This window comes from Eretmochelys imbricata, chromosome 7, assembly GCF_965152235.1.
Source record: "Eretmochelys imbricata isolate rEreImb1 chromosome 7, rEreImb1.hap1, whole genome shotgun sequence".
NCBI classification, from domain to species: Eukaryota; Metazoa; Chordata; order Testudines; family Cheloniidae; genus Eretmochelys; species Eretmochelys imbricata.
Genome location: NC_135578.1, coordinates 60,784,774 through 60,798,080, shown reverse-complemented (window position 1 = coordinate 60,798,080; position 13,307 = coordinate 60,784,774). Strand labels below are relative to the sequence as shown.

At 44.4% G+C, this 13,307-nt stretch overlaps 1 protein-coding gene across 4 annotated transcripts in view; it reads right to left on the bottom strand.

The window, feature by feature from the left end:
• TUBGCP2 (tubulin gamma complex component 2) overlaps window positions 1-13,307 on the bottom strand; it is a 90,889-nt gene that overhangs the window by 52,892 nt on the left and 24,690 nt on the right. For all 4 annotated transcript variants that reach the window (XR_013346751.1, XM_077823426.1, XM_077823427.1 and 1 more), the window contains exon 6: window positions 2,105-2,312. Coding sequence is in view for 3 of the 4 variants with exons in the window: in XM_077823426.1 (XP_077679552.1) it covers window positions 2,105-2,312 (208 nt within the window). In the remaining variant the exon portion in view is untranslated. The remainder of the gene's footprint in view (window positions 1-2,104; window positions 2,313-13,307) is intronic.

The following is a 13,307-nucleotide window of genomic DNA, read 5'->3' as shown; positions in this document are numbered from 1 at the left end:
ACAAAAATGGAAATCCAAAAAGTGACCAACAATTGAAGACTGGCACACAGATTTCAGAAGCTTGGCCCTCTTTCCGTGATGGCCAAGAAAAATTCTCAGAGATATGGGATGTTTTCCTGGAAGTATCTGAATGATCCTATTAAATGCTTCCTTCCCGCTCTCTACCCATTGCCTCCCCCCGCTCATCCCTACACCGCCCTTGCTACTCTTCTTTGTCTTAACAATTTTTCTTTTACTAGTTGGATATTTATAAACAAAATTTTGTTTATACAAAATACAAAGAATTGATATATATTTTAACCTTTCCTAGTATATATATAATTAAATGTTTCAAATATAGCTATTATAAGAAGTTTATGTATAGTTTGTCATATTTTAAGAACACTAATAAGTTAACAGAAAAAGAAACATGGTCTGGATGTGAGAGTCTGGAGAGGGTGGAGACTGTTACTGGCCTGAGTGACAGGACTACAGTGATGTGATCCACAGTGACAGAGAGGTGAGAGATGGGGAAGGTTTGGAGCGGGGCTCAGTTTTGGCCATGCTGAGTTTAAATTGGTGGCTGGACACACTTAAAGAGATGTCAGACAGACAAGCAGAGATGCAAATTTGGATGGAGGGAGTGGGGTCTGGAGTGGAGAGGTAGATTGGAGAGTCAACAGTGTAAATATGGTAGGCATCTGGATAAGATTACCCAGGAATAGGATAAGGAAGGAGAATAGGATGGATCCAAGGCTGAAGTCCTGTGGGATACCTATTGAAAGTGTGAGTGGGTGGGGGAAGATGAAAGGGAGGCATTGAGCAAATTATTAGAGAGGTAAGAGAACCACAAAAAGACAGTCACAAAAGCCAAAGGAGGACAAGACTTTAAGAGGAAGAGCATGGTTGATAGTGTCAAAGGCAGGAGAAGTCTGGAGTACAGGACCTGAGATCTGGCCAGAAGAGTTCACTTGAGGCTCTCGCGAGAACAATGTTTAGGAGCATAGAGGGTGGGAGCTACATGGAGCAGCCCTAGGAAGGAGCTGGAGCAAAAGAACTCCAGAGAGAAAGTAGTGAGGGTGTGTCTGAGGAGTTTGGAAAGGAAGGGAGATGACAGATTGGATGATACTTTGAAGGTGAAGTGAGCTCCTTTCTAAGAACTATCATTAATACTTATAGGAAAGGTTTGGCCCTGACATGGGCAATTATCACAGTTGTTTTTCTGATCGGGTGGTCCTTTAAGGACATTCAGTTGCTGATTTGATTACATTTGTTGTGCTTTCGCACGTAACAGGGGCGAACGCATGAAGATTGTCATCTTCTCTCCAGGAGTCCCAGGATTCTGTCTTCCCCATAGGCAGTGGACTGCACATAACCAACTTCGGTCAACATACAGAAGGTGTGGATATTCCTCCACAAATGGAAAATAAAAAAAAAATGACCAAATTGTGTTGTCTGGTTTGTACCTCATCACAGTCACATCACAGACAACTGTCCCATTTATACTTAGAGCGGTGACACAAGGGCGATCCACCTAGCTACCACAGAAGCATTAGAATGGCTTTCAAATCTCAAGATTCAGTTATAATCTCAGCCCATGGCTTTTCAAATGCCATATGAAAGAAGAAGGATACTTATAGGGGAACTAGAAGTAAATGGATTACTCCACTTTACTTGATCAGTATATGCTGAGTGCCCCCAATGAGCAGTCACCCCAACCCCACTAGCCAGAGTTCAGAAGAGCATTCAGCATGCAAACACCACAAACTGCACTTTCTGCCCCCCATTTAAGACCCCAAAAGCCCAGAACCCCATTAACAGCTGTACTGCTAGGACATCACAACTACCGCTCCACTCTGATGACGCTAAGGTGCTGACCCAATAGAGACTCAGGTAGGGGCTGGGTTGTAAGCCAGCTGCACTACTTTGAGGAGCTCCTATTTTTATTTTACATCACAATAAGTATAAACTAAACTAAGGTGGTTTCTAAACCAGGCAGCATACTTGCAAATAAAACATCTGCATAAAACATCACAAACTGAGATTCTGTAATTCAATTCTGGGTGTCAGACCCAACCAGACAGAGACATCCTGACACGGAGAAAACAAAGGCCACATCAGATACCTGGTCACAGTGGAGTAACTCGCAGCTACAGGAAGAATCCGGGTCACTAGCTCTTTGACTGACATGTCCAAATTGGGATCCACTAAGAAAGCTCGGTTCTGCCTGCCTATGAGAGGCTGTGCTGTGATGTATCTTCCATCCACGCCAATCAAGACATACAGCAAGTCTTCCACAATTGTGGACTCTTGAGAAGCTAAGGGTAAGCTACCTATTTGAAAACAGAGGACAAAAAGTACAAAATCTGAACACACGACAGAACTACTCTCAGTCCCATTTCATTCCTCTGTGGCTTTTTGATTGGTATGCTCAGGCTAGATTAAAAGACAGTGAAACATGGAGGTGAGGTGCTGTTAAAAAGGGACAGTATGCATCATTCTCCTCAATGGCAATGCTGTCTTCCCACCTTTTAGTACAAGCAAAGTGAAATTAGGTCTTGTAGTAAGGCTAAACCAAAGCAATCTTCAGGGAAGAGGGACCACTGGGCACTGAGTTTTTATTGAATGTTCAGAAGTTATCAAGAGACTTTGTAAATGAAAATCGCATAGTTTTGATCTAGTACTTGGACCTCAACAGAAAATACTATGAGTCAAGCAGAACAAGACTAAGCTACACACACACAGATGAGCTAAGGGATGGAAAATAATTCATTTGGGGTAAAATCCATAAAATGTCCGCTTAGCTTTCTAAACCAGAGAACAGAATCCTTTACTTTGTTTGTGTGCCAAAATGTAAGTTATACAGATATACATACATACCCACCATATATGACCATGATAGCTAAGGAACAAATTACATTCACTTTGCACCTCTGATCTTCCCACCTGTACTCTGCCCACTAATCTAACTGCACTGGAACTGGGGAAGTACCAGTCTTGTCAGCAGTTTTCCTAGAGTTGAAATTTTTCAGTAAAAAGAAATGAAGGTTACTTACTTGTAACTGGAGTTCTTCAAGATGACTGAATAGTCACACTTATGGACACTGCGCTGCTTGATGGAGCCCTAAGGCAGAACGTTCTCCCACTCCAGGCAGTGCCTGTTGGAGCACTTGTGTACCCCCTCCTACTCCTTCTCTCGGTGTCTCTGAACATTCCGAGGGTGAGGCTATAAAAGGGAATGCTGTTCCCTCTACCACCTCAGTTCCTTCCACTGCCAACCCAGAAGGCTTGGATAGGACTGAGAAAAAGGGGAAGGTACGTGGGAACTGTGACTATGCAGAGTCAATGCAAAGAAATATGATAACAAATAAGCAATCTTCATTTCTTTTTAGAGTGGCTCTAGATATTCCTATTTACAGGTAGATTGACAAGCGGTGCTGAAAATCCCCGAAGAGGAGAACAGAGTCCTAATTAAATCATCATCGAATCAAAGAAATGTAGGACTAGAAAGGACCTTGAGAAATCATCTAGTCCAGCCCCCTGTGGTAAGGCAGGGCCAAATAAACCGGGACCACCTGACAGTTGTTTGTCCTACTTGTTAGTCTCTAAGGTGCCACAAGTACTCCTTTTCTTTTTGCGAATACAGACTAACACGGCTGTTACTCTGAAACCTGTCCTACTTGTGTTTAAAAACCTCTAACGACATGGATTCCACAACCTCGCTCAGTAATAATGATTGAGCCACGTCTCTGCCAAATTTGGCACCCGCTCTAGACACTAGATCCAGTACATAATGTTTAGAGAACGTGTGCACTGATTTCCAAGTAGCAACTTTACAAATTTCTCTAATAGGAACACGTTTAAAACAAGCAAAAGATGCAGCTACAGCTCTAGTAGAATGAGACAGCAAAACAGGCAGCTCAGGAATTTCCGTAACTCATAACACTGAACAATACATTGTTTAACCCATCTGGAAGTAGTCTGAGCAGACACACCATGACTCATGATTCTTACAAAATAAACAGTCTAGATGACTTCCTAAAACTCTTAATTCTATCTGAGTGGTATGCAAGAGCTCACCTAGCACCAAAAGTATGTAAGGCAGACACTCCTTTATTATCATGAGGTTTGGGAAAGAAAACTGGTAAATTAATTGTCTAACTGATATGAAATTCAGACACTATTTTTGATAAAAACCTGGGATCAGGAGTAAGAACCACCTCATCTTTGTCAAAATTCATAAATGGCATAGGTTAGCCACCAAGGCATACAATGCATTCACCCTTCTGGCTGATGTAATAGCAATAACGAAGACTGCTTTAATAGATGAATAAAATAGGGAACCATACACAAAGCGTTCAAGTAATGATCAAAACATGGTAAGCTGAAATAACAGCCAGATGAACTTTTAAAGACGAATTAGACAATCTTTCAGATGCCAAGTACATTAAATATGGCGAAATACAGGGTATGGAAGCTGTCACTGAAAAGTCAAATTTATCCCTCAACTAAGCAACAAATCTGGTCCATTTTAACAGGTAACACTTTCTTGTAGACAACCTTCTAGAACTAAACAGAACGTTTTGTACCAACGAAGAACACGATGGCTCAAGACTAGTCAAAGTCCGATAGCCTAACCTGTCACATGAAATAACTGTAGATTTGAACAAAGAATCCCGTCTTGTTGCTGTCAGAAGATATTTGGAGACAGACGAAGACGCATGTTTTATCTGTCTGACGGCTGACGAAGATCCGTGTATCACTGCTGTCTTGGCCAAGCTGGGGCAATCAATATCATTTTTGCTGTCCTAACAAATCTTCTTCGCCACTTTCTAAATTAATGGAAAAGAGTGAAAGCATACAGAAGGCCTGTGATCCAGGGAGGCTTTGGTGCCAACTGTGCCAACTGGCAGAGGGAATAAGAGGTGCACAGGGGTTTACAGGGATCCCCTAGATCTGATGTTTACATGATAGCATGCCAAAGGGTGGCACGTGAGGTCTCTATCAACAGCCAGTAATGCTCTGGTCAACCTAATCACTGCAAGATATATGTATAGATGATATTTAAGGAGTTGTTTTCAATATAGATACACTATGTTCTTAAGGTATGTGAGTTAAGACAGGTTGCCAGAAGGTGATAAACAAGTTCTGTTCAAGCAGGGGGTAATGAATGCTTTTCTCTCAGGCTAGTCATTGCATATGATCTGAGAACAATCTGAGAACCAAGCCAATGGCTGATTCTATAATTAATGTGCAAAGCTCTTTCCCTGAAAAGCCCAGTGACTTTGGCTTGTAAATTGAGCTAAATGGAATCCCCATCCAGTGTTGGAAGTTCTGACATTATAATTGGTGAAGGCCAATTGAACAGAACACTCCTGAGAACGCTTGACCTGTTTGTTCACATGTTTAGGGCAAGTGTGTGACGTTGTACCCCATAATGCTTTATGGGAATATGACATAACCAGAATATGTTTTATGCTACAGGGCCTGTGCAGAGCAGTGAGTACCCATAACTGGCAACATGCAGAGCCACTCAAAGAAAAGACAGTTACCACCTTTCTGCGTTGCTCTTGTCCATTCCACATTAGGTGTGTGCACTCACCACATGCAGCGGTGCAGGTAGTTTTTCCCTCAGCAGTATCCATAGGGGAGCAGCTCTGGTGCCCTCTGGAGTGCCGCCCACATGGCATGGTGTAAGGAGTGCCGCCAGCTCCCCCCACCCTCAGCTCCTTCTTGCCAGAAACTCCGACAGTGGGGAAGGAGGGTGGGTCGTGGACTGGACATGAGGGTGTAGCTGTGCTCCACTGTACTGAGGACCTAGCAGTCCACAGTTATCGCCGACCATGCCAGGAGGGAAAAGGAAAGGCGGTTGCAAAAAAATTGGGAAAACAGGATCCAGGAAACAGACTGGTAGGTCGCCCCTGGGCGCACCATCAAAATGACTTTTTAGCTCCTTGCTTGGAGCAGATCAAGCCCATCTGGGCAGAGGCTGGGGGCAGGTGGCTCATGCACCATCTGTAGCCCTTGGGCTTTTTGGGGGTGGGTCCTGCCAGGGATGGCTCCCTTGCCCCTGGGGAAGTTGCGGTTTGAACCGCTTACATGCGGGGCCTGGAACTTAGAGCCCCAGGATTTTTAGGGTGGTTTGGGAGTCCTTCAGTCCATATAACTTCTTGTCCTTCTGGCCATCGAAGGAACCCGGACAGGAGCAGCCAGGATTCTCACTGCATGAAGATGACGGATGCATGGTGCGGGCGGCGGAGTCTGCAGCATCAGATTCACCTGCTTGAAGGGCCTGGTGATTGACCACCCTCAACTGTAAGCTAGACAACGAATACATTTTTCGTCCAAACAAGTCCAGTCTCCTGGAGTCTTTATTTTTAGGGGTAGCTCCAGGTTGCCCCTGGCATTCCCTGTGGTTAACTGCCTCAACCACCAGGGAATTTGGGGCAGGATGGGAGTAAAAGTATTCGTGCCCCTCAGTGGGGACTAAGTACTTACGCTCTCCCTGTTTGGAAATGGGGGGCAGAGAGGAGGGGGTTTGCCACAAGGCGCTGGATATCTTCAGTACCCCTTTGTGAAGGGGAAGGCCTACCCTAGCAGGGGCTGTGGAGGAGAGGAAGTGAAATAGGGAGTCCACTTGCTCCTCCAACACCTCCACCTGCAGGCCAAGGTTGGACATGATCCTCTTCAACAGCTCCTGGTGCGCTTTAGCATAATCTGGAGGAACCGGGTGAGCGGGCTCCATGATGCCCTTGTCCAGTGAGGAGGAGGAGGCGGCGGCTGGTACTGCGGGTTCCATGACACCCATTGGTGGTCCGACAGGCTGTTCACCTTGGTCCACATGGACTTTTGGGGTCTTATCCCCCAGGGCCTCACCCCCTGGAGGGAGTTGTGTCGTTGATGCCACAGGCCTGTCTGAGGCTCCCGAAGCTGAGCAGGCAGGCTGGGAGGGCTGGGTGAACGCCCATGGGTTTCAGAGGTACCATGGGCCTGGCCACTGGGCAGAGTTTGGTACTGACAATGCAGGCAGCACCGAGGGTCTGGAAGACTGCCCTGCCAATGTGGAGCCTTGCTCCATGCTGGAGCCATATCCAGAGCGATTGCTGCCCAGTGACCCAGATCCACTGGAGCGGCAACCATGTGCCTGCCAATAATCACGGTTGCGTCTAGAGGAGGGCCGGTCCGAGCATGACATGTGCCTCCATGGTGATCTTGGTGACCATCGGTGATCCACACCTTGCGCTTTGAGACTGGTACCAGGAGTGGGACCTGGAGGTATCACGGGCCGGGCGCCAGGGACACCTCCCTGAAAACAGTGACACCTGTCCCAGGGATCGTTGGCAGGGACCATTGCTGCGGTCCTCTTATCGTTCTCGGGATCTGTAACAGCGTTATGGTGGTGCGTGATGGTGACACGAAGGTTCCGATCCTGACGTTCCTGCCGGGTGACGTGTGCCTCTGAGGTACCTGTACAAAGTAACTGGCGAAGTCCGCCTCAAATCCCACTGCTGGTGCCCGAGGTCCAGTGACTTAGAGGGCTCCAATGCGTCTGCCTCCCTAACTCCAATGCATGATAGCTTTGAATGGGTGAGCGGTGGCAGGACATTCCCCACGATGGGGAGTGGTACCACTGAGGCAAGGGTGGACAGAAACGTCCCAAGGCAGGCTCACCCCGAGGTCTGGGCACCACCGCGAGAGTCAGAATCTCCTGCAAGAGCCTGGAGCACTTCAGGCATCGACAGCACTTGAAAGTGATGAAGGCCCGCCTCTGTGTCCAGGCTTCCGATGCCACAGTGCTGGGTTGGACCTTTGCTCCGGGGCTGGAGTGAGCACCGACTCCAGCAGGAGCACTTGGAGTCTGATCTCACGCTCTTTCTTGGTCTTAGGTTTAAAGGACTTGCAGATTCGACACTTATCACGTATGTGTCCCTTCACTGAGGTACCTCAGACAGCTACTATGCGTATCGCTCACGGGCATGTACCATTTGCAGCAATCACAGGGCTTGAAGCTTGGGGACCCGGGTATGCCGCGCGCCCCAGCTAAGTCCCCGACGAGACTAACAAAACTCTAACTACTGCTAAGGGCTAACTAACTCGATTACTCACTATGTACACTATGAGACAGGCCAGTCCTCGCTTACAGACAGCCCCCCAACCTGAAGCAAATATTCACCAGCAACCACACACCACACAACAGAAACACTAACTCAGGAACCAATCCTTGCAACAAACTGTGTTGCCAACTCTGTCCACATATCTATTCAAGGGATGCCAGTACCGGACCTAATCACATCAGCCACACCATCAGGGGCTTGTTCACCTGCATATCTACCAATGTGATATATGCCATCATGTGCCAGCAATGCCCTTCTGCCATGTACATTGGACAAACCAGGCAGTCTCTACGCAAAAGAATAAATGGACACAAATCAAACATCAAGAATTATAACATTCAAAAACCAGTTGGAGAACACTTCAATCTCCCTGCACACTCAATAACAGACTTAAAAGTGGCAATTCTTCAACAAAAAACCTTCAAAAACAGACTTCAACGAGAAACTGCAGAACTGGAATTAATTTGCAAACTTGACACCATCAAATTAGGCCTGAATAAAGACTGGAAGCGGCTGGGTCACTACAAAAAATAAATTTTCCCTCTGTTGATACTCACACCTTCTTATCAACTGCTGGAAATGGGCCACATCCACCCTAATTGAATTGGCCTCATTAGCACTGACCTCCCCACTCAGTAAGGTAACTCCTATCTTTTCATCTGTTGTGTATTTATACCTGCCTACTGTATTTTCTACTCCATGCATTTGATGAAGTGGGTTATAGTCCACGAAAGCTTATGCCCAAATAAATTTGTTAGTCTTTAAGGTGCCACAAGGACTCCCCGTTGTTTATGTACACTAACTTTGTAAGAACTCTAGTTTGTATGAATGAAGCCTACGCAATGCTAGTAAGAGCAGTGAATGTTCCGTGCACTGTCACTGGCGGCAAGAAGGAACTGAAGATGCGTGGAGCCAGCGGCGCCCCTTATACTGTGCCATGGGGGCGCCACTCCAGAGGGTGCCAGAGCCGCTCCCCTACAGATACTGCTAAGGGAAAAACTTCCGGCACCGGTGCATGTGGTGAGCACACACACCTAATGTGGAATGGACATGAGCAAGCACTCGAAGAAGAACCTACAGTGCTACAAAAGAAGCCTGTGACCCAACAAAAGTTGACTGCAGTGTGAAAAGGCACAGGCTCTCAGAGCAATGCACTGTCAAGGTGACTACACATTAGCTGTAAGGAAAGTGGTAGAAAAATCAGAATCCCAAGGCTTGAGAAGATCAGGGAGCACCATATGGTTGTAGCAACCAAGCCACAAAGCAGGGTGGATAAAAATCAGTGATTTTTAAAAATTTTTTTAAAAATCTGATTTTCTTTATTTAAATCTAATTGTTTTGATAAAATGTTTGAGGAAAAAACCTATCTAAAGATAGTTTTAATTAATATACATTATAGCTCAAAAATATCTCATCATGGAACAGGGATTATAAATTCTAATTCTATAGTATGAGACAATATATTCATGTAATGTTTGAGAAAAGTTTTGTAAATGAATTCCAATAGTTCATGGATTAGATATCCAATTTTACGGGGTACCAGGGGCTTCTGTATAGATTATTTAGGTTAATCTTTCTATCTACCCAATGAGACTCAGTGCTCACTCTAGAAGAGACCATCAGAGATGCTTAGTTTTGCAGTTCTCAAACTGAGGATTTGTGTCTCCAGAGATAACATGCCTGTTAACAGCAAAAATGTTTTTAAACAAATAAATAAATATAAAGAGGTGAGAAACGACAGACCTTGTCCCTCTGCAAATTTGTGTACAGAGTCAATCCCTTACCTCTCTCTAAAAGTGAAAAGTTTCAAAAAGTTCAATGAATAGAAGATTGTTGGGGGAGGAATAGATCTGGACAAGGAGAAGAAGTCTGGAGATAAATGTGAGAAGGGAGGAATAGGCAGCAGAAACAAAAATGAAACTGTTTGAGCAGCATATTCCAAAAGTCTTGAGGTCTTTCTGAGTGTAGCCTTCATTGATTTGAGATCTACCATACCATTCTCTCACTAGAAGGGAAAACCTATAATGGCAGCAGGCCGTAAAAAAGAGATCCAGTTTGGGAAATAAGATCCATTCAAGAAATATATGTTTGCTGACGATGTTTTAAAGAAAGTCACACCAGTGAACTGGTGGAAGTCACTTAAGCACTTGGATTCAGAGACTGTTGAAGTGATAATCTCACTTTTAACAGCAGTAGCTTCTTCTGCTGGTGTAGAAAAAATATTTTCTTCCTTTGGACTAATTCAGTCCAAATTGAGAAATCGTTTGGGACCTGAAAAAGCAGGATAACTTGTTTTTCTTTTCCAGATTATGAACAAACAAGAAAATGAAGGCAAAGACGACTGAGTTAGCTGCAGAAGGCAATATTCATATTTTGATATAGCTGTAAAACTAATCTGAAAAGTTTTCAAAATAAATCACTTAAAAATGTATAGTGTATACCTTCTAAAAATGAAACCTACATCTATCTCTGAGTTGTAAAGAATATGTGTTAAGGTTATAACAACCAACAAGAATGCACTTTTATGTAGAAATCCATGATTATATTGAGTCTTCCTGACTAGTGATTTAAATCAATTTGATTTAAATCAAATCCACCCTGCCACAAAGCTTAGTTTACGGAACCAGGGAAGAATAGACACCCCCATTTGCATGTTCTTTGGGCAGGAACTGTCTTTGCCTATGGGTCTGTACAGCATCTAGCACAATGGGTTTTCAATTTTGATTGGGATCTTTGTGTGTTAAGCAATATAATAATCCTGAGACAAGACAATTCATTATAGTTAAGGTGGAAAGCATATCACATTATCCTAAGAGTTAAAAATCTTACTTTTTTTTTTTTTTATAACTTCTACTTTTGTGTAAGTACTAGAACCCCCACCCCAGTCAGTTATGGCAACTCTTAAAAAGGAACCCAAACATTCGAAAATATGGAAGTGCACAGCTAAAACCAACCAAACAGATGCACCAGAGGCAAAGAGATCTCAGAAACCCCTTTCTGATTAGAGGGCTACTTTGTCTGAGCGCCAAGCTCACAAACAATTTACATAACTTGCTGGGCATAGCAGCTGAAGGGAATCTCCAGAGCTGCAGCCATTCTCCCCATCATGTCCCAGGAGGCTCCAGAGTCATTTGGAGGAGGAGAAGGGGTTAAGGCAGCCTCATCATGGGATAAGAGAGAAAGGAACACACCTGAGGATTATCTTATCCTCCTTTTCTGAGACATAGCCTGACTCCATATCAGGTAGAACTACTGATCCTACAGGCTCATGGAAAGGAGGCCAAGGGATTCTTCTTGCAGGAGCCTCTGCCTTCTTGGGAACAGACTTCTAAGGTGAGAAGAGAGAACTGATGGAGAGCAACTGCCTCCAGGCCAAGAACTCCAAGGAGCACAGTACCAGTACAGAGAAATTCTAGGTAAGATATGAACTCATCTCAAGATGATGTCTGAGGTTCCTAAAATGATCCTGTGTCTGATATAGACTCCCAATCAAGATGTTCTGAGAACTCCACAGCATCAGTTCAGATCCAACAGGAACTGTGGAGCTCAATGTCATTGGATCCATGACTTTCTCCAGAAAAATGGTTACCTACCTTTCCATAACTGTTGCTCTTCGAGATGTGTTACAGATGTACATTCACTGTAGGGGTGTGCATGAGCCTTGTGCAGAGTTGTCAGAGAACATTTTCCCTCAGTGGTACCCCTGGGGCAGCTTGAGCACCTTCTGCCATTGTGCGCAGGTATAGAGAGGGTGGAGACACCCCCAACCTCCCTCTGGTCCTTCTTACTGGACAGAATCCGATAGAGAGAAGAAGAACTTGGAGATTTAACTATTTTATTTCTTCAAGTGATTGCACATGTCCATTCCACTGTAGGTGACTTACAAGCAGATTAATGTGGAGGTGGGTTCAGTCTTCGTGAGCAGCCGTTATAGAACAACCCACCCGAAACTGGCATTGTTCTTGGACTGAAGGGAAACGACATGATGAGCAGCGAAAGTGTGAACTAATAACCAATATGTCACTTTGCAAATCTCAGATAGTACTTGTGCCAGGAAAGCTGCTAAAGCTGCTTTTGCTCTAGTTGAATGGGCCAATACTCTAGGGAAGTGGTGTAATATTAGCTAACTGGTAGCACAAATGAATGCAAGAGGAAATTCAGAAAGATATCATCTGAGTGGAAACTAGACTGTATTTCATCCTGTCCGCAAGTGAGACAAATAACTGTGTTAAGGATCGAGAAGACCTGGTGCAGTCCAAGTAGAAGACTAAAGCCCTCCTTACATTCAATGACAGAAGCGTGTCCTCATCTCTATCCATATGAGAAGAAAGCTGGCAAATAAATTTTCCAGTTCAAGAGGAAATTGGAAACCACCTTTGTCAGGAATTTTGGGTGAGGGCGGAGGTAAACTTTATCCTTATGGGAAACTGTATAAAGAGGCTCTTAAACAAAGGCTGTCAACTCATCCACTCTCCTTGCTGAGGTTTTTGCAACCAAGAAATGCCACTTTCATACAGAGGTGGAGTATGGAGCAATACGTGAGAGGTTCAGAGGGTGGTCCCATTAATTTTGTTAGCACCAGGTTGAGATCCCTTGGGGCAACAAGTTCTTGTATCTGTGAGTATAACCTTTTTAACCTTTTTAGAAATCTGATAGTTATGGGGTTGAAAAAAAGCAATCTATTACCCACTGAATGGGGAAAAACAAATAGCTGCTCGATGTATTCTAACAGGACTAACTGTCAGATCTTGATATTTTAGGTGCAATAGATAGTTCAAAACATGCTTGCTCAGAATCTTGCTCTGGAGAGACACATTTCTATTAAGACCAGATAGAAAAACATTTCCATTTAGCCAGGTAAGTACACCTGGTTGAAGGCTTTTTGCTATTTAGAAGTACTTCCTTAACGTCTTTTGAGCAAGCACTTTCTAATGGTGTTAACCATGAAGCATCCATGCTGTCAAGCAGAGGGCTTGTAGATTTGGGTAGAGCAGACAGCCAAGGTCCTGGGAAATCACATTTTGATCCAACAGGAGAGACAGAGAAGGTCTTACCGACAATGCTAGTAGGGCTGAGGTCTAGTATTGCTAAGGCCACGCTGGTGCTATTAGTATACGGCAAGCATGGTCCTGTTTGGTCTTCCATGAGACTCTGGAGAGGAATGGTATCGGAGGACAGGCATAGAGCAGGGAATAAAGTGTTTGTAAAGCATTT